Source organism: Carassius gibelio, chromosome B24 (assembly GCF_023724105.1).
Source record: "Carassius gibelio isolate Cgi1373 ecotype wild population from Czech Republic chromosome B24, carGib1.2-hapl.c, whole genome shotgun sequence".
Classification (NCBI taxonomy): domain Eukaryota; kingdom Metazoa; phylum Chordata; class Actinopteri; order Cypriniformes; family Cyprinidae; genus Carassius; species Carassius gibelio.
The window spans coordinates 11,387,119-11,408,030 of record NC_068419.1 but is presented as its reverse complement, the minus strand read 5'-3'; the positions used below and the strand labels follow the sequence as shown (position 1 = coordinate 11,408,030).

General features: G+C 35.4%; 1 protein-coding gene across 1 annotated transcript in view; it reads left to right on the top strand.

Annotated features, from left to right (window-relative positions):
* The window catches only part of prex2 (phosphatidylinositol-3,4,5-trisphosphate-dependent Rac exchange factor 2), a 130,404-nt gene that overhangs the window by 7,736 nt on the left and 101,756 nt on the right, over positions 1 to 20,912 (top strand). The window contains exons 2-6 of the mRNA XM_052596298.1: positions 10,902 to 10,973; positions 15,561 to 15,683; positions 16,233 to 16,337; positions 17,941 to 18,042; positions 20,317 to 20,478. Coding sequence (XP_052452258.1) covers positions 10,902 to 10,973; positions 15,561 to 15,683; positions 16,233 to 16,337; positions 17,941 to 18,042; positions 20,317 to 20,478 — 564 coding nt within the window. The remainder of the gene's footprint in view (positions 1 to 10,901; positions 10,974 to 15,560; positions 15,684 to 16,232; positions 16,338 to 17,940; positions 18,043 to 20,316; positions 20,479 to 20,912) is intronic.

The window sequence follows — 20,912 nt, the reverse complement described above, 5'->3', positions numbered from 1 at the left end:
TATTATCTAAAAAGATATTTTTAATATATAAACATAACATATTTTTCTTATATACATGCATGTGTGTGTATTTATATATACATAATAATTATACACAGTACACATACATTCATTAAGTACAAAAAAACAAAAAAACTATTTTAGATGCAATTAATCATGATTAATCATTGGCCATCCATCATTACAAAAAAACTAAGCAAACTAACATCTCTTCTTGAATATATTATATTATTGAATATATTATATTATATATTTTTTAGCTTTTTACAGTAAAATGTAATGTTTATTTTGTATTTTTAAGATTACATTTACGATTACATTTAATTTTGCTATTTGAAAACAATATATTTTTTGTTTATTTATGTTGACTCAAAAATGTATATTTTATGTTTATCTGCTTACCCCCAGGGCATACAATATGTAGGTGACTTTGTTTTTTCAGTAGAACATGAACAAAGATTTTTAACTGAAACAGTTGCAGTCTGTCAGTCATTTAATGGAAGTGAATGGGAATCACGGCTTCGAGAGTCCAAAAAACATACACAAACAAAAACAAATTAAACCCTATGTTTAATTTGTATATGTTTCTTTGACTCTCAAAGCCGTGTTTCCCGTTCACTTTCATTATATGACTGACAGACTGCAACGGTTTGAATTAAAAATATTAGTTTGTGTTCTACTGACGTCACCAACATCTTGGATGCCCTGGGGGTAAACATCAAATTTTCATTTTGGGGTAAACTATCCTTTTAAGACATGTTCGTTCATTTTACATGTTGATCTTGAGGCCTAGAATATTAGAAGATATTAACTTTTTTTTTTTTTTTTATTTCTTAAAATGTCTGGACCCCGAAAGAGAAATGCATGTACAAAACAGGAAAATCCAATGTAAGGTGTATATAAAAGTGCAAAGTAGTGTGTTAAGTGAGGGGCTAGAAACCAGTAAATCAACCAGTCAAATCTGTCCTTGGTGTCCTTTTGTTATTTTAGTTTGTTGTTGTGGCAACAGTTCACAGTCATTGTGTGAAAGTTAGCATAGTGTGTAGTACAGTGACTGAGTTCCACAATATCCTGTATAGCATATCAAAGTGTTTCCTCCTAACGGCCATGCAAAGCTTTCTCATGATGTGCTTCCTCACACTTCTGGTGTAAGCAGACAGCTGCTGAATGACAAGTTAATATGAGAGTTGAGGAGGCAAAGCAATGAAGTTTCATCCGTCTGTGATGCTATCATATGAAAGATGTATATAAGTTAAACCCTGATCAGGGATTGTATAGCTGAAGGTCGCCAGATTGCCGTACTGCCGGTTACTCATATCTGCTGACTTTATTGGTGGGATGCCTGACTGTCCATAGCTTTAAAAAAAATATTAGCACAAATGAGGTGTACTGTCAGTAAAAATACTATGTCATTCAATTTTAACAGAGCTACACAATTGTTTTTTTTACAAAATAGCCAAGACCGCCTACTTTTTTTTCGATTCTGTCTGTATGAAATGTCCAGCTAAACCACACTGAATTAGAGCCATGTTTCTGTGACGCACGTTATGTGTTTGTATTCTCCTCCTGGTTTCTGAGTAATTACTGGTAACTGGATCATTTTATTAGTCAGAGACCTTAATTTCAAGTCCATCATCGTGACATAGCAGTTAAGTGGGCATCTGTTCCTTTTCCTTCATCTTGTGTGTGGACGAAGACATCAGGTGTAACAGCTCGTGTTTTGTTTAGCTTACTGAAAATTGTGCCACAAGTTTGTAATCCACTGCTGAGAGAAATATTCCAAATGCCAGCCGTTTCTAAATGTCAGGCCTGCTGATTACAGTATTTGAAGAAAAACGACATATTTTAAAAATTGACTAGTCATTGCAAGCCCTAATATATATATCGCCAGACTATATAATAAATGTTTGTAAAATGGCACAGTTTATTTTTTATATATCTGAAAGTACACTCTTAACATCATTCAGTAAAGCATTATAATATGATAATCAAGTATTGTTTCATGATAGAACTTTAGTAATTAGAATTAATTAAACTTGATAACCATGTTTGAATTACGGTTGGGAGCTGTTTACCAAATTGGCATCGGACGATGTCAACAGTGAAACATTGTGATGGACGATGACATTGGGGTTAGGGGTGTGCCTGAAGCATGAAACACATAACCCCTTCTACGGAGCCACTAAAAGATTAGCCACTTGCTAGCAGTAGCCTGTAGCATTACAGTTCACTTACCACATGCACAGAGTAAGGAGAAATGTCTGGTAGGACAATAACGAATGATTTGCAGATCCTGAGTACCAGTGACTAACATCTAATCTTGTCAAATGTGTGGTAAGTACTGCCGCTCCATAGAGTCCTTTTGATTGCGAATTTCAAAAGTGAAAGTAAAATGAGAGTGCGCAAGCGAAAGTGGTTTCAAAAGCGGCTCGCTGATGTCCACAATTTATATACAGTCACCTATAATTACCAAACCATATAACTGCAGGAAAAAAGTGTTTAATTTTTTTTCTCCCATATCATAGGCTATTTATTTTCTTAAAGGTTACTCTAATATACTTAATTTATTTTCCAAACATGGAACTGGGATGCGGCCGAATGCAGGAGAGGGGGTGGGGGTGGTTGAAAGGAAAGGGTGTTGGGGGATGGGGGGTGTTCACGTTATCAGCAGTCACGGCTTGGTTTATTTATTAGCCACTGGCTACTATTAGGCATCATTTAGTCATCCAGAGTGAAGATTTAGTTGAATATGTTTAATATGTTTATGGGATTTAACTCTAAATGTAGAGGGTTGTCACTGTATGTACACACACACACACGCACACACTCACACATTAAAGTTTGGGGTCAGTAAGTTTTAAAAGAAGTCTCTTATGCTCACCTTTATTATATAGCAATATTGTGAAATATTTTAAAATGTAATTTATTCCATTAATTTGTGGAAGTTGTGGACTAATGGTTAGAGATTTGGACTTGTAATCCAAAGGTTGCTAGTTTGAGTCTCGGGCCGGCAGGAATTGGGGGTGAATGTACAGTGCTTTCAATACCACAACTGAGGTGCCCTTGAGCAAGGCACTAAACCCTCAATTGCTCCCCGGGCGCCGCAATGGGGGTTATTAAGATCTTCTGAAGTGAAAAGAAGCTCTCTAGCTTCCGCTAACTGTTTTACGTATACGTAAATGAGGGAGTGGTGTTTGAGCGTATGATCTAGGCATAGATTAAGCTCCGAAGAGAAGTGACAAACGTGGAAGCACAGGGAAGACAGTAAAACAAAACACCAGTCACGAATTAGAAGTACAAAACAAGGAATTTGAAAGAAAATAGTTTGGAGGATTTTGATATAAGCCAAGAGTAGACTGGTTTTCCTTTGCTGTAAACAAAACTTTCTCACGATACTAGCATATAGTTTACACTACGCCTATGTCCTACAGCATCTCTTGTGAATGTGTGTATGATAGTAGCGAAGTGAGATTATGGTTTATACATTTTTAAAAATAAGATTTTTATACAAATGCATCGATTCGCTACATGAGTCCTTCATTAACCCTCTGGAGCTGTGTGGAGTCCTTTTTATGATGGATGGATGCACTCTTTTGGGTTACAATATCTTGGAAGAGCCAGGATTTTTTTTGTATAACTCTGATTGTATTCATCTGAAAGAAGAAAGTCATGTGTGGAAAATCAATGCATTTTTTTTGTTTGATGAATAGAAAGTTTAAAAGAACAGCATGTATTTGACATGTACATTTTTGTAACAATGTAAATGTCGTCAGTGACACTTTTGATGCATCCTTGCGGAGTAAAAAATATATTAATGTCTTACTGCATTCCAATTTAACTGATAATGGAAATACCAAGTTCATATCAATTACACACTCTTTGAAACTCTTCTTGAGCACAATTTCTGGGCTCTGTAAAGATGCATGTATAAGATCATGACTCATTTTGAGACCTGATGCTTAAAAAACAGCTTGAGGATTTTGTCAGTTCTTTGCAAGTCCTGGCTGCAGAGCTTCTTTATCTTTGATTTGTTATTCAGTCCACAAATAATCAACAGTCCAACCCAGGAGACAAATTGAACGAGCAGTGTTTCATCGTACGGGTCAGTTAAAGGCTAGCGCCTGGGAGCGGGAAACTGCAAGTACAGCTTTTAATGTTAAGCTCCAATTCGTATTCATTGACAGACTCCACGATGCCTTCCAAAGTCTGATTCACCTCAAACCTTTGCAGGATTGTCCTTTGTGGCTCCACTGTGATCGGCGACAGGCCGCTGGTGCCATCTTCCCTGTCTCTTGTGCTCTGCTAACTAGTCCCGGTCTCCAGCGGAGTGACTGGCATGCTGAAGGGGTTAGTGAGGGCCACTGTTCATTCATACACAAAGATGGCATTGATCCCAGAGTACTTGGAGGGGGCACTTTTGGCCGGCCCTTTTCATTGACATTCAAGATGTCTTTAGGGATTTCCAAAAGGAAAGACTTGTTTTCTCTCTTTCCCTCCTCAGATAGCGTCCAATTGCGACCAAATCCGAGGTTCCAAGAACCCCAATCACATCAGATCCATTAAAAAGTGGCTTTATTGAATAACCCAAGACAGAATTCGAATCAATAGCACAGTCACGTGTGCCATGCATGCTGACTGAGCTTAAAATGTACATCTTAAAATTCAGCTTAGTCACCATGGGCATTCAAACGCCAGTCTGTAATGGTATTTTGACCCCTTTATGCGTAACAATTGGCTTGTCATTGAGACACTTGGACAATTCGTCATGGGAGCTGATATGACACAATCATGGCTCTAAAACCATGGCACGTCATATCAATCTCATGAGCTGTAGTGGGAGTAAAAATATTGAGGTTATATGCCAGTTTTTATCAAATACAAGAAAAGACCAGCTATAAGAACAAATCCTGGCTGTTTTTGTTCAGGTTTAGCTAGTAGTGTTTTTAGTGGTTTAAATACATACAGCATGACCAGTGTAGTCTGATTCATAAACAGATGACTCTTATGAACCAGTTCTTTTTATTTGTAATCTAAACATGCAGCGTGATCAGTGTATTTGAATTCTCAAACCAATGACTCTTACGAACTGGTTCTTTTTAGTGGATTAAAAACCTAGAGCGTGACCAGTGTAGTCTGATTCACAAATAAATTGCTTTTATGAACCAGTTCTTTTTAGAAAATCATAAACATACAGTGTGACCAGTGTAATCTGATTCTCGAACAAAAGACTCCTTTAAACTGTTTATTTTAAAAAACATACAGTGTGACCAGTTGAGTCATATTTATAAACAAAAAACTCATATGAACTTGTTTTTAATCAATCAAAACCATGCTATGACCAGTGTAGTCTGATTCACACACAAATGGCTCAAAAACAAACAGCATGGCCAATATAATCTGATTCATGATCATACTGTATGAACTAGTTCTTTTTAGTAATCAAAAATGTATAGCATGATTTGTGTGGTCTGATTCATAATCAATGACTTTTTTTAGCGGCATTGTTATCACATTAGATTCACAAACAAATTTCCCTTATAAACCAGTTATTTTCAGGTGACTACCTCTTGAAGCTCATCAAGAGAATGTCAAGAGTGTGCAAAGCAGTAATCAAAGCAAAAGGTGGCTACTTTGAAGAACCTAGAATATGACATATTTTCAGTTGTTTCACACTTTTTTGTTATGTATATAATTCCATATATAATTCCATGTGTTAATTCATAGTTTTGATGCCTTCAGTATGAATCTACAATTTTCATAGTCATGAAAATAAAGAAAAGTCTTTGATTGAGAAGGTGTGTCCAAACTTTTGGTCTGTACTGTATATATATATATATATATATATATATATATATATATATATATATATATATACACACACACAGCCTTGTCTTTGTTAATAATAACAAAGTCCATGTACACGTGGGTTTTTAGCATGTCCCAAACCAGCATGTTAGCTATATATATATGTATATATATATATATATATATATATATATACATATATATATATATATATACATATATATATATATATATATATATATATACATATATATATATATATATATATACATATATATATATATATATATATACATATATATATATATATATATATATATATATATATATATATATATATATATATATACAACCTTGTCTTTGTAAATAATAACAAAGGCCATGTACACGTGGGTTTTTAGCATGTCCCAAACCAGCATGTTAGCTCTCAGGGCATGTATTTATAGTAAGCGTTTCCTGTGGATGTGTCCTATTGGGGTCTGCAGATCCTGATGGTGTTATTATTCACCATAAAACACAGGCTTGTTTTTGCATCTTCCTTGAAAAGTGTTTTGATGCTCGTGCTGTCTTTCTCCGAATTTGGTCTAAAGTCTCACACTGTTGCAAAGCCTCATGGCATGCAGGCTTTGTTGATGTTGTGCAGAAATAGGCCCTGGTAAATTGAGTTGTTCCCTCCACAGGAAGAAAAGCATAGGCCATTTCCTCAGACGCCCTGGTGTGGGTATGTGAAGGAGGAGGCTGATCCCAGACTTTGGTTCATCATCTGTCTGGAAGAAAAGAAAACTGAATGAGTGTGGGAGAGAGCAGATGTCATTAAATGATGAACAAAGAAGTTCATCAGAATGGGATAAATACATATTTTTATTAATAAATAAAAAAAAATATTAAAATATTAAATTTTTATATAACAAAAACAACTATAATTATTATTATTACTGTAATTATAATAATTATTATCATTCATATAGTTAAAAACATCCTCTATTATTATAGTTAACTAGTTCATCCTAATTTGCTAACACTTGACTCTTTGACTTGGTGAACGAGATAGGATAACTAAATTAATAACCTGGCTTGTCTATGCTGCAATCTGTTTTACAGCTAACAATGTGAATAATATAATAAAAAATTATAAATATCTTTATCATTTTTTCTTCTTCATGAAAACTCTGTTAAAAAGTAAATTCTGTGCTGTAGTCTTGGTAAATCCAGCAGGCTCTGAATGTTTTCTTTCACAGACTGAATTAAAGCCTGGCCCAATTACCACAGAACAGAGAATCACTGGATCGTCACTGAACAAAGAAGCCATTCACAAAATTATGTGTTGAATGGAGAGTGTCTGCATTTCGGCTGGCATGAAAAGTATAAGTTACCTGTGATTGACCGCAGATGTCATGCAGTATTTCCATTCTATGACCCTGTAATACAGGTTTAGTTACCTCTGTTTTTTCCTTAGGACTTTCATAATTAGTAAAAGGGCACTGAAGGCAAAGGGAGAATAAAGGAAGATTTAGCATAAATTATTCTTGTATACAATAGCAATGCATGATAAATTGGTAAATTGGTTATCAGCCAGTAATATATATATATATATATATATATATATATATATATATGACTTTTCTAATCACTTATATATCATTGCTCTTTTTGTTGTTTTTGATTGCTTCCACTGTCTTCATCTGTAAGTCGCTTTGGATAAAAGCGTCTGCTAAATGAATAAATGTAAACGTAAATATATATATATATATATATATATATATATATATATATATATATATATATATAGTTTATTGGAGTAATTACCAGATTATATTTATTGGCCATAATTGTAACATTACTGCATCGCTAGTCTTGTATTATTCAGTGTAGTTTTATTTTCACTTTGGATGGGCTTTGATTTCTCTACTTGTCTTGTGTTGTTGTCTTGTGATGATAACATTTATTCTACATGACTATAGTCTACAGCTGTCTGTCGGCTGTCATACATAAGTTAAACTGAAAATGGGAAAATGATTTGTGTCAGAAATCTTGTGTGCAAAGCTGTCATTGATTTTTGACAGCTATTCATTGACAGCTATTCTTCCCGTACTCAACATTCAAGGTTTGGATGAGACACTGCAATTTAGTATTACATAACTGTAAATGGTGTTACAGAGCCATGGCCTGTCATGAGGAAATAGGCGGGCCATTGAATGCAGTCGAACTGTGACTGGAATGTTATACAGTGAAGACTGGCATTGTCTAATTTTCGACACACGCATGTATACACACCAGACTTAAACAGAGCCTGGGCCCAAGCCACTGTGTAGGAGTTTGGCGGCCAGCATGTCTGCTCAGCCGGACAAATGCGTAAACATATTCAAACACATACAAACACTATACATTTATTGCTTCCTAAAGGCAGTAAACAGAGGTAATGACAAGAATTGCACATACAGTACATGCGTATATACATGTACACTATAACGCTAGTATGATTTTTTTGGAAAGAAAGTTAATTATTTTATTAAAATGACAGTAAAGAAATGTATAATGTTGCTTAAGAGTACAATTTTAGATTAGGGTGGTCAGACCCCCTTCAAATATTAACTGAAACCATGCTGGCATTTTCTCCTCCTGGTGAAGATAGTAGTCCGAGTATGACTTCATGGCTCAGTGCAGGTTCAGAGCGCTCTTATGTTCTGTCATCTGGCTGTCTAATAAAGGTTGGATTTACTACAGCAAGCATTCGTCTTAAGCTGAAGAAGACGAGACGGTGACTAGCAGGTGCATGTGAGTTTGTCTTCATGTGGTTCACATCCACGAGTTTGTTGAGTATGTTTTTTGGACTAAATTCTTGTGAGGTGTTCTTTGTAAGGGACAAGCTGTTTTTTCCTGCAGTCTCCTTGGATCACATCCACCTTTCCAGCCTGGAGTTCCTTACTGACCTAAGTCTCTTGCTCAGTGGGTACTGGAATCAGTTATTTTTTTCAAGGAGGGTAGACAAAACAGGAAACTTTAAATAAATAGTTGACCCAAAAATGAAGACACCCAGTGTCTTCATTTACTTACCCTTATGCTGATTCAAACTTGTATGGATTTGTTGGTGTCCAAACAGTTCTGAATCCCATGACTACAGAAGTCAATGGGACCTGAAACTATTTGGTCACCAACAATCTTCAAAATATCTTTTTTTTTCCGTCTTCCAAAGATTTCTGGGTCAACTATCTCTTAAATGTCTATTGAAAGCAGTCATTCTTTTATCTAATGAGACTAGAATTTGCTGTGGAAGGTTAAAAGCTGCAGAACCTCATCGCAATGGGACCTGTTTTACAGATTTGATGACATGAAACTGTATGCAAAGTTAGCGCAAACCAACAGCCCTGTCATGCCAATGCAAGGTGCCGTTCGCAGACACTTCACATGCATGTTCTTTAGACTTTCTAATCAGCCGGCGTAGCCGTTGAGAACATCTACAGACACATAATCAGCACTGAGGCTTTAGCTGCGCAGTCGAGCTGCAATCAAGAGTCAGGTTTCATTGTCTCTTTCCTTATTCGCCCTGTTATTTGGATTTTAATTTGGAGAGTGTTTTGGAACTGTTCAATTTTAGTTGATGAAATATGTAAGTGGTTGGTGTTCGGCCTTGTAATCAGCACGTTCAGTTTGCATGTGATTATCTTGCCGGTTGAGGGCTTCTCTCTGGTTATTTGGCTTAGTGTTATAAACCCACTCACTCAGCAGTTAGGACGAGCTGTTTACAGCACAGCCAAGACTGATATGTTAACAGGAAATGCCTCGTTTTCTGTACTGTCATTAAATTGTTGTTTTGCATGTATCATTTTCAGTGAGATATCACTTTTTGAATCTCTTCATCTTTATGAAGAGTAATACAGATCAAGAAAAAAGACTAGATTGTACTTTCTTTGACTTATTAGCATCAGCTAAATGCTTCAGTCACTTTCTACCAAAAATAAATAAATAAAGAAATTCACTGGAAAGGGTTTGCTTGCTCTTTAGCATTGTGGCAGTGCTGTGCTATCATCATATTTTATATTATATCATGGCAAAGCAATACTACAGTGGTACCATGGTGTATGTCCAAAACAGCATGGTGGAACTGGACCATTTAGAATAAGGTAAAATAATTAGATTACTGATGTCTGTCTAAACGTATGTTGCAAAAATAGTTTAGTCCCATTCTTTAGAAAAATCAATGAAATCTTGGCTATATTATTATCTGAACTGTGTTTAAAAACAAGGAGAACTAAATCGGCATGTGATCATGAATCTCTAAGGAGTTCAACAAGTGCTGGGTCCATGATGCAGGATGTTCTTTCAGCCTTTGTTTGAACATATACCATGTATTTAGCTTGCATATTTCACAAACCAAACATTTCTGAATGAGCTTCTGACTACCTTTGGCTCACTCATATTAACAAATCAACAAGATGAACAACCACAACTAAGATACCAAACTTATTTATCTAGCTTTGAGATGTTTATAATCTAGACATGACAGTTCAATTATCTCAGGCTGTTTTATAATAGAAAAAGCAAGTGTGAGACAGTGATACAGATACGATTTGAATAGTTTAGGTTATATCAAAATGATTCTCTCCATCAGCATTCTGTGTTCCAAATAGAGATCTTACCATATGATAGGATTTATTTGTGTTTACTCAAATTTCCTTCATGCAGAGTGACTTGTGAACACAGCTATTCATCAACCTCAGTGCTTGAGATTTACTGTATTCATTATTTCTGGTCTCTTGGCAAATGCAGTCCCTCTTCCTTCCTGTTGTTTTTATCTCAAGTCCTGTTTTGTCAGATCCCCAGCATTGTGGCATCTTTCTCCTTGGGAAGGTTGTAAATTGCATTTGTTATGTATTCCCTGCTGTCTGTGTTCCGGAGGTGAAATTGGATTTCATGTTGGATCGTTAGTGTTGGCTGCGGTTTGCTGTAGTTTCTGTCGGTCAGGGCCTCTTCATCCAGCTTGGTGCAATTGGATATTCAACTCAGTCTTTCTCAGACAGATGAACGTGTGCAAAAGGAAGACAGTTGGGTCTGTTTGCTGACTATTTACATTCTCCTCTTTCCTGTGTCCCCAACAGGTACTTCTTCATCGCCTCAATCAGTATGCTGTGTCTAAAATTGATAAGAATATCACAGAGGAAACTGTCAAGGTGAGTTTTGGATACACTATTGGTTTCAGGGGTTAATTCAAGGTTAAACTTATTTTAAGAATATTTGTTTGGATTGGTAGTGTGGTTATGTTCTGGGCAAGAACTCCCTGCGCATCCATGCAGCCTAGCATGGATATCAGCAAATACCCCCCCCATCCCCCCCCCCCCCCCCCGCCCCAAAGGGTGAACAGAACAGAGCCAACATAAATTTATTGCAAATACCATTAAAGTTCAATAATTTTATGTACACATTTTAGAATTATTCTGATTAAAAGGAGATTCAGGAGGCTGATAATTAATTAGCTATTGGACAATGCAAAAACTGCTGAAAATATTGAGGGACCTTATATATGAATGCTTAGATAGATGTCATATTCCCATAGGTAGATGGGGATCAGCTGAGAGTCAGCTGATGCGAGCTTGACTAACGTGACAAGCCAGAACTAATGCTACACTTGATTTTTGTTGTTATTATTGAAAATAGTTTTCAGAAATTTAAATAAAGCACAAAGAAAATAAACATTACATTAGAACTTAAACTTGAAACTTAGAAATGTTGCCTTGGTAAAAAAAAATTAAGTTACAAATATAAGATTATTAGAGTTCATTTTCTAAATAAATTAAATGTATTAATTAAATAAAATACATTGACATTGTTGTGTGGAGACAATATACTGTATACATTAATTTCCTTCTTCAATATTTGTTCACTTTATTTCTGTGTGTAATGTGCTGGCTGTTTGCTGGTTTCATACCAATTGGCCCAAAATTCATTTCTATCTTCAAAAAAGTCAAACCTAGACCCATACAGTCATCTGGTTGGTGTAATATATAGTATCGTGTTATATATTGACAACCAGTTTTACATACCTTTTTGTGGCGAGCCAGCCAGGAGACTAATTACAGCCTGAGCACAAGTTATCTGTTTGAACTGAGTTACATTTTCTATTATTTTCTGTAAATTTTTTAAAAGTGATTAGGCTAAATTAGTATTTCAGATTTTGAAAGACATTACAATATCAAAGCAACATGTGCTGTGTGTGTGTTAGGCATGAACGATACTGATGCTGAAGATGAAATTGCTGAAACCCTTTGAAGGAATAGAGCTGTTGTGAAAATTGTGAGAAATATGGAGAACATTTTGTTAAATTCAGTATGTGGCTTGCTGTTTATTGCAATTATTTGTGAAATGCACTAGCAATTCCTGAGTGAAAATGATAAATACTAAATATATATATATATATATATATATATATATATATATATTAATGCCGACAATTATTTTATTGCGCGTTAATGCGTTTTTTATTATTATAAAAGTCCATTCCTCATTGGCTCTGAATACACATACAGACAAATCATGGGTCACAGGAGGGAATGCTCCTGATCAAATTATTTAGGCTTAGCATCAACATTTACAAACCACTGTCCACTGTTATTTTTAACATAAAATAATGCAACAAGATCATAATCATGACATTGAAAGTTGGAAATAGGAAGTTTCCAAAAGCACGTGAAGACAGCAGAGAATGCTCTCGCTCAACACAGTGGAGTGAATAGTTTTGTTAACTTTGTGCTTTATTATTTTGAGTCATATGGGACTCTCTAACATGTTCCTCTCACAATATATTGCTTTACAGATCTATCACTTTTGCCGCTCAGAAAGATATGCACTCAGGCACTCAGCCCTCTTGAGGTCCGGAATGGATTCTTTCATATGGTCCACAATGTTTGTAATGTTGTCTGAATTATCTGGAATATAGAAACAACAAGATACTTCTAACATTTTACAAACGCCTCCCTGCTGCAAGGTCAAAAGGTCGAGGACAAGTATATTTTGAACAACTGCTTTTCTCAGCTTCTTCAATTCTTCTGTAATTAAACCTAGAGTGTGGGCAGTATCATTTTCCGATGACAAAACCTAGTTTAAAGCAACTAACAAACACCTAACATGTACGTGTATTTGCATTGCTTTGATCGTTCTCTGTAGATCTCACCTTCTCACACGCCACGATTGGTTGATTATGTATCATACCTGCATGATATTGGTTCAAACTACTTTGGATGTTTTAGGCAATATAGAAATCCTGGCAAGGACGCGTCCTGGGAAAATGGCTCATATGGTCACCCTAGGTAATAGGCCTTTCCTCCACAGGTCCAAATCATACCTGGGGAGCTATCAAGATAAGAAAATGGACAATGAAAATTCTCAAAAGTCTGATTTTCATACTTAATAGTAGTTATGATTGTTGTCTACAGTAGTTTGATTCAGAGTTATGGCATTCTTACAATCTGAAATTCCTACATAATGCTTTCCTTTGTTTGAACATATACACTAGTCTGCAAGATGTGACTGTACATGAAAGGTTGGTCCTTTGAAGGGCAGTCCACCATAGGAACAATTATAATCTTGGAGAGAAAACAACAATGCTTATTTGTCATCTGTATGTAACAGTATGTAGAATCCAGGTTCCCCATCCACCCCATAGGCCACTGAGCCAGTCAAACCAAGAGTCAGCCCAAGCTCACACTAACTGATCTATATATAACTGAACCTCGATCTTGCCCACCTCTTCCAACCGAGCCAGTTCCTAGTGTGAGCACACCCTAATTATTCTCCCACATCCCGTACACACGAGTCTCTCCCCGCCCATCAGGTGTTGTCCTGCAGTGCAGTCTGCTGTGTTGGGTCCCGTAATCGTGCAGGTCTCTAATAGGAAGTTGCCTGTTATAATGTTATAATTGAGGCTCTGGAAACTGAGCATAACTTGTTTTTCTATAACAAACTTTAAAAAAGCATATACATATATGCATATATATAGTATACCTTATCCTATGGGACTTGCTTTCTCATTTGCTTCCAACTATTTTAAGCTGTATAAAAAACGCTTGTTTTGCTGCTTGATACTACAGATTTGTGTGCCTTACCTTATTATTTTAATGTTTTATCTTAATTATGAACAAACTGGTTTTTAATGCAAACAGTTTTACTGTTAGCCCATATAATTACTTTCACCTGTAGGTATAAGGTGGACATAATATATATATATATATATATATATATATATATATATATATATATATATATATATATATATTTATGTGTTTTTTTTTAACAGCAAAAACTAATAAAAATTATAAACATACATGACATAATTAAAATATTAAATAATATTAAATTATAAAAATAAAAAGCTGATTTAAAAACAAATATTAAACTATATTATAATAACACTGCATAAGACTTGTGAACCATATTGTAAGCCTTTTAATGTCATAAATAGATTTGTGGAGCAGACCATAATTTAGGTTGTTACAGTATATATTGCCCTAGTTCTCACTTAGCAGCCTTGCACCAAGTTTGACATCAGTGACATCAAGCATTAAGTTCCTTAACATATAACAAATTAACATATTTATGATTTGCATAATGGGAACTGTTTCTCTAAGGGTAGGTGCACGGGTGAACCAAATGGTTGTAAACAATAAACGTTCAGCTTGGTTAGTGGTGTGTGACAGTAAACTCGGTGTATTCTCATTGGAACAGAACAGTGAGCGCTTGAACACTCAGTCATGTAAACAAGCTCAGAGTGCTGTTTGCATGTTTTAGAGTATGTCTGAACATTAATGTTTGAGGACATTTGTGTGGGATTCTAACTCTGCAAAAGTAATTCAGAGGTCAGAGTTATTGAGTATTTGGATTATATAGCACACACTGGCTTATCTTTATATAGAGTGGTCCCAAATGGTTTTGGGACACTTAACAGACATGTAAAATTTCTGAATGTGATTGTATTACACTTGTATTACAAGAATTTGTTGAGTCAACTAAAAATATTATGTTACTCCGCTGCCTAAAATATTTTTGTTATCTTGACAAAATATTTATTGTTGAAACAACTTCAAATTAGAGTGGAGTTAGTCCAGGTAACACATTTCTTTAAGTTGACTTGACTATTATTTACAAGTCCAGTCAACTAAATCATGTTGTGTCAACAGGGATTTTTTTTATATATACTTTGATCAATAATCGTAAACAAATGTTACCCCACTGCCTTAAATTTTTAAATAAAGATGACAAAACACTTTAAAAAATGTAATTTATTTAATGATAGAGACAACACTTTTATTAACATTTAAATTGAACAAGCAATTCAACTGATAATTGATACAAAAATTAAAAAATACAAAAATCTGAAATACAAATCTGAACTGACACTTGAAAGTGTGATGTATAACAAAATAACATTGGCATGAGATTGAGAAACAAATAGTTGCATTTCAATTCATCAGATCAAAACACAGGGATTATGTTTAATTTTCATGTGTTTTTGTAAGAAAAATATACATATTTAAAATGTTATTTAAAAATGATTTAAACACTTTTCTCTCACTTTCCTGAGAGCCGTTCCGGGTGGATGAAGTAGGACATATGGGTCATGCATGCACCAGTGATGAGTGATTATGTCACTTCCAGACATTTTTAGTCCTTTTCCTCCTCAGTTTTTGCCGTGCATTGTTGGTTTTCCAGATCCAGTCAATGTTGCTCAGCCAATAAGTCGATCTTTCCATGCATTTGCCCCACAGGTGCTGTTTTCTAACCTGGAAGAGATCCTGTCTGTGCACAGGGACTTCCTGTCCATGGTCGAAGAGCTTCTGCAGCCTGACCCCAACCCGTATCATGAAGTGGGACGCTGCTTCCTGCACTTTGTAAGTCTGTGTCAGCCACTCTCTCTTATTCTTACTCTATTACACACATCCCACATCCCTGCTGAAAAAAAAAAAAACCTTCTCGGTCTAAGCTGGTTTTAGCTGGTTTAAGCTGGACTCTCCGGCTGGACTCTCCAGTGAACAAAATCCCTCCAAAATCTGACAACAGTTGAGGCTGGGAAAGTAAGTAGCTAGTAAGTAGACTGGTTTGAGGTGTTAGCTTTAGCTGGATACAATACACACAGTATAAAATATTAAAACATTTGAATTAAATATAATTTTCAGTGTTATATTTGTGAAGTTAGAAAACTGCAGGGGTGCTTTGAATGACAATGCTGTGTTGTGGTTTTGGGATGAAGGCACTACTTTGTTGTGCTAGAATTCAATCTGGCAGTCTTCCTTCCGCCTCTGGGTAAAACCTCAGAGACGCTTAAGGGCATGAGGAGTGAAATCTCAGAAATAGTTAGTCATATGCAGCTTCAAAAGAGCTTACCAGAGCTGACCTCCTGTATGTGACTGGCTGTGTCTTTGTGTGTTTTCGTGGCTCAGAGAGGAAGGTTTCAGATTTACGACGAGTACTGTGGGAATCATGAGAAAGCCCAGAGGCTTCTGCTGGAGCTCAATAAGATCAGGACAGTACGCACACTTCTGCTGGTAAGACACTTGTTGCTATGAATGTATGTCCTTTTTTGTGAATTTGCAATATTCATGTAAACTATGTACCACAGTCATTTTTACAGGACTGCACGAGTAATTGATATAAAAATAAAATTGCGCTATGCTTTAATGTTATCAAATCACAAAGGCTGCCATTTAATAATAAAAAAAAAATGCTCTGCATGTTTCAGAGTAAGGCGTGCTACTGTGTTCTTACACATGAACAGCTCAGTATCTGTCAGTGCCATTTTGTTGCTTTTTTCATTTTTTTTTTTTTTTTTTTATAATTTGTATCATTTTAAATTTAATTTAATTTTATTTTCTTATATTATTTTACTAAACAAAAATAAATATTTATTAATTTAAGTTGTTATACATGGCTGCTGTAATTACTCTAAATGTTGCACCAGGTTTTTCCAGTACTTGATTTGAAATGCTTAAAAGGATAGTTCACCCAAAAATTAAAATTCTGTCATTTAATTCTCACCCTCATGTCGTTCCAAACACGTTAGACCTTTTTTCATCTTTGTAACACAAATTAAGATATTTTTGATAAAACCTGTGAGGTTTCTGAATCAAAGGAACTACAGTACCACATTCAAGGCTAAGAAAGGTAGTAAGGAGATTGTTAAAATAGTCTGATGTCATGTGACATCAGTGGTCACCTTAATGCTATGAATCTGCAAGAATACTTTTAGTGCACAAAGAAAACAAAAATAATTACTTTATTTAATAATTTATTTTCATCTCTCCATTTATTTTCTTTTATTTGCATTAAAACACATGAATAAAGATGTATTGGTTGGACACATTTCCTGTTCCTTCCCTGAATGGAGAGCTCATTAATGGGCATTGTTAATGGGCAGGACCGGGTGAAGGTCAGGTCTTACACTGAGGGCCTGGTGGCATGTGTTTGTAATACTATATCTTATGACCTCCTGTGAGTCCGACACAAATTCATTTCCTCTGGCTGAGCTGACAGGAGTGTCCTTCAACGCTCTGTCTTTGTAATGTAATGCAAGCAAGCACTGACCCTTCTATAACACTAAAATGCATACATTAGAAGACAAGCTGCACACTCACATTTTTGAAGCTATATCTTTATAAATATATACAATTATATAATAATATAAATATAGAAACGTGTATGTTTTGACATTTATTCCAGTGCAACTAATTGATCTATTGACATCTCTTGTAAGTGCATTAGTGTAAATGTTTTTTTTTCTTCCTTTTATTAGGGTAATATATTTTTTATATTTAATTTGTTGAGCTTTATGCTGTTAATTTTTGTTTGCTGTATTTTTTAAATTAAGATAAGTTAATGTGTTTATATAAAAACAGAATTATAACCACCGGTGTTCTTGAAAGGATAATGTTGGTAACTTATATAGTAGGATTGCGAGGACTTATAGATTTACAGCTTCCAGGTCTTTGAACTCACGCTGTGGTGGCTATATGACTGTAATTTAATTTGATTTAATGGCAATTTTATAGCCATGACCTTGAGGGAAACATGTCATCCCTCATAGAGTTTTATTAACTACTGCACAGAGGATTTTGTTATTTACTGACTTCTTTTGCTTGTTTATCTCTTAAGAACTGCATGTTGCTGGGCGGCAGGAAGAACACAGAGGTTCCTTTGGAGGGATACTTGGTTGCACCCATCCAGAGGATCTGTAAATATCCATTAATCCTGAGAGTGAGTACAGTACACATTATCAACACATTATCAACTAACATGTAACATGTAACATGACCTCATCATTTTGCATGAGTGATAATTACTGGAAATAATTATTAATAAAATGACCAGTTATCTTTGGAAATAATTTATTAATGTATTATTATTTAAATTATATATATATATATATATATATATATATATATATATATATATATATATATATATATATATATATATATATATTGTGAGCACAAGCTCACAAAAGTTTATGAACAATTTATTTTTTGAAATAATGTAACTTTCATCGTAATTTAGTGGGAAAAAAACAGTTATCAAAATTAGAGAGCAGCAATGATTGTAACACAAAGAAAGATATTGCAACTAAAGCATCTGAAGGTGACAGGAGTCAAAAAGGAGTAGGAATTAATTGTAAGGTCATTGCTTTGAATGACTTCATCAATAGTCATATATCATACATCAATAGGCATCAATAGTTTGGTCTTAGTCCACTCTCCCACAGTTCTGTGACTGTAGTGGTTTCTTAGCCATAACTTTGTCAGAAATGATTATCCAGAGATTTTAAATCGGGTTTAGATCAGAACTCTGGCCTGTCCATTTCATTATTTACATTTTTTAGCTTCAAGGAACTACTTTACCCATTTTGCTGTGTGACGGGGCATTGTTTTGCATAATAACTGCAGCCTGATTGGGAGATGCTTGCAGTCAAGATGCTGCTGAAGGAGGTTCTGAATCATTTGCATTCACGCTTCCATGTGCTGTAGCTGTAGAAGATGCCCAAATAATACTGCAAAAATCACCCCCTAAACCATGACAATTCCTCTTCCAACTTTCACTGATTTCCCCAGTTTGATGATAAATATAATTTTTTTCCCATTTGACCCAAACAAATTAGATTTGCTTTCATCGCTGAACTTTAGGCCAGTTCTCATCGTTCCATACAACATGCTCCTCAGCAAAGGTGAGCTTAGCCTTTAGATTTTTTTTTTGATGAGAGGTTTGGTCACTGCTGAGTGTGCATTCAGTCAGATGTCTCTTAAACGTTGAGACACTGTATGCAAACACCTTGTTCAGCACTGAACTGGCAAGAAGTTCCAGCTACTGTGTTGAACTGATTGCCCATTGAGATTCTCTGTATTATCCTGTCATCTTATTTTTTTTATCTTCCGTGGACGACCGACAGCTTTGGGAGTCTTGAATGACTAAATGACATTGTAAATATACAATATTCTAGAAATCACAGATTTGGAATGACCAACTTCTCTTGCAATGGCTGCTATTGGCTTTCATCTGGACAGCTGCTGTCGGAGGGTTTCAGTCACTTCAGAACACCGCACCATCTTGCAAAGTCAGTGAAAACTGGAAAGTAGGGCTCCCAATTAAATAGGGTTTGTCAGATAATTAAGGAAATTGGCATCAGGTGCTAGACTATCACCAATTACTGGGATGTATCTTAAATTATTTTCTAATTTTAATCAGTGTTATTTTTCAAAGTTCTCATTTCAGAATATATTAAACTCATGCAATATGCTTAAACAAACTGTGCTTTTACTCATGTTAGGATAACTTTAAATAAGACTAAACAGTGACCTCGAAAGTTTGTCACCCTCACAGCTCAAATACAAATCAGTAAAACACTAAACTCCACATGTTTTTGGTAGAAGGTCAGAGTGTTACAAATTATACTGTGAATTTACATGGAAAATCAGCAACAATTTTACAAGCTATTATTTACACTCTGAGTTTCATCTATTGCCAGGCCTGCTGCTAATGTTTCGTGGCTGTTCTTGAATCCAAAACATTGATATTTCAACCATTTACTGTAAACTCCCACAAGTGATAGTTCATGTAATAAGACTAAAGACTATCATTTCTGGCATATTCACTGAGCTTCTCACAGTCGGAGCCGGCATGGTCCCTCTCGCAAAATACCAGTGATAGGCATCTGTGGTTGCGCAGATATCTTACGTAAATGTGAGCGGCAGAATTAAACTGATGAGGCAGAACGCTTGTGTTTAGACTTGGTTTAGAGATTAGCATCTTCCTCAGCACACCCCATCTTGCAGTAGCAAGAACATTGAACATACCACAAACACAGTTTTAGCCATAATTCTTAAAAAAAAACATTGGGTAATTCCATCAGTCAATGTCAAGCTTTGTTCAAAGTTAAGTTCACTTAGTACATATTCACAACACAATCATGTCTGGTTGTAATTATACCACTTTCTTTGCATGTAACACTTGATGTTTTTGTTCTCTGTGGATGTTAAGGAGCTGCTGAAAAGAACCCCAAAGAAACACAACGACTACTTGATGGTGCAAGAGTCACTGCAGGTGATGAAAGCCGTTTGCTCCAGTATTAATGAGGCCAAAAGGCAGATGGAGAAGCTGGAGGTACTGGAAGAGTGGCAGTCTCATATTGAGGGCTGGGAGGTAAACACACACATAAACACATACACGTGAACAGTTCTGTTGTTTCTAAACTATTAGTGGTACTTACTATTGCAAACTTGGTGATTTGAACAAACCCTTAACCCTTAGCTATTAGGGTTTGGTGTGTAACTCATCCTGCAAAGTTTGAGTTACAGACAAGAAAGATATCTTAATAATAGTAATACTTTTATTCAGCAAGAATGCATTAAATTGACAATGATGCTTTAAATGCTAATGAGCTCTGCTGACCCCGCCCCTTTCTTCCGTGGAGTGACAAGCAGACTGTAAACTTTAGCTGCTGCATTTAGCTGCGAGACTTGCTAACTAGCACATTATTAGGAAATGCGATTTGCAGAGATTCACAAATAAAAAAAAACTATACTCACTTCTTCTGTAGATGAAGCTGGATCATGAATGATTCTAATTAAAATATT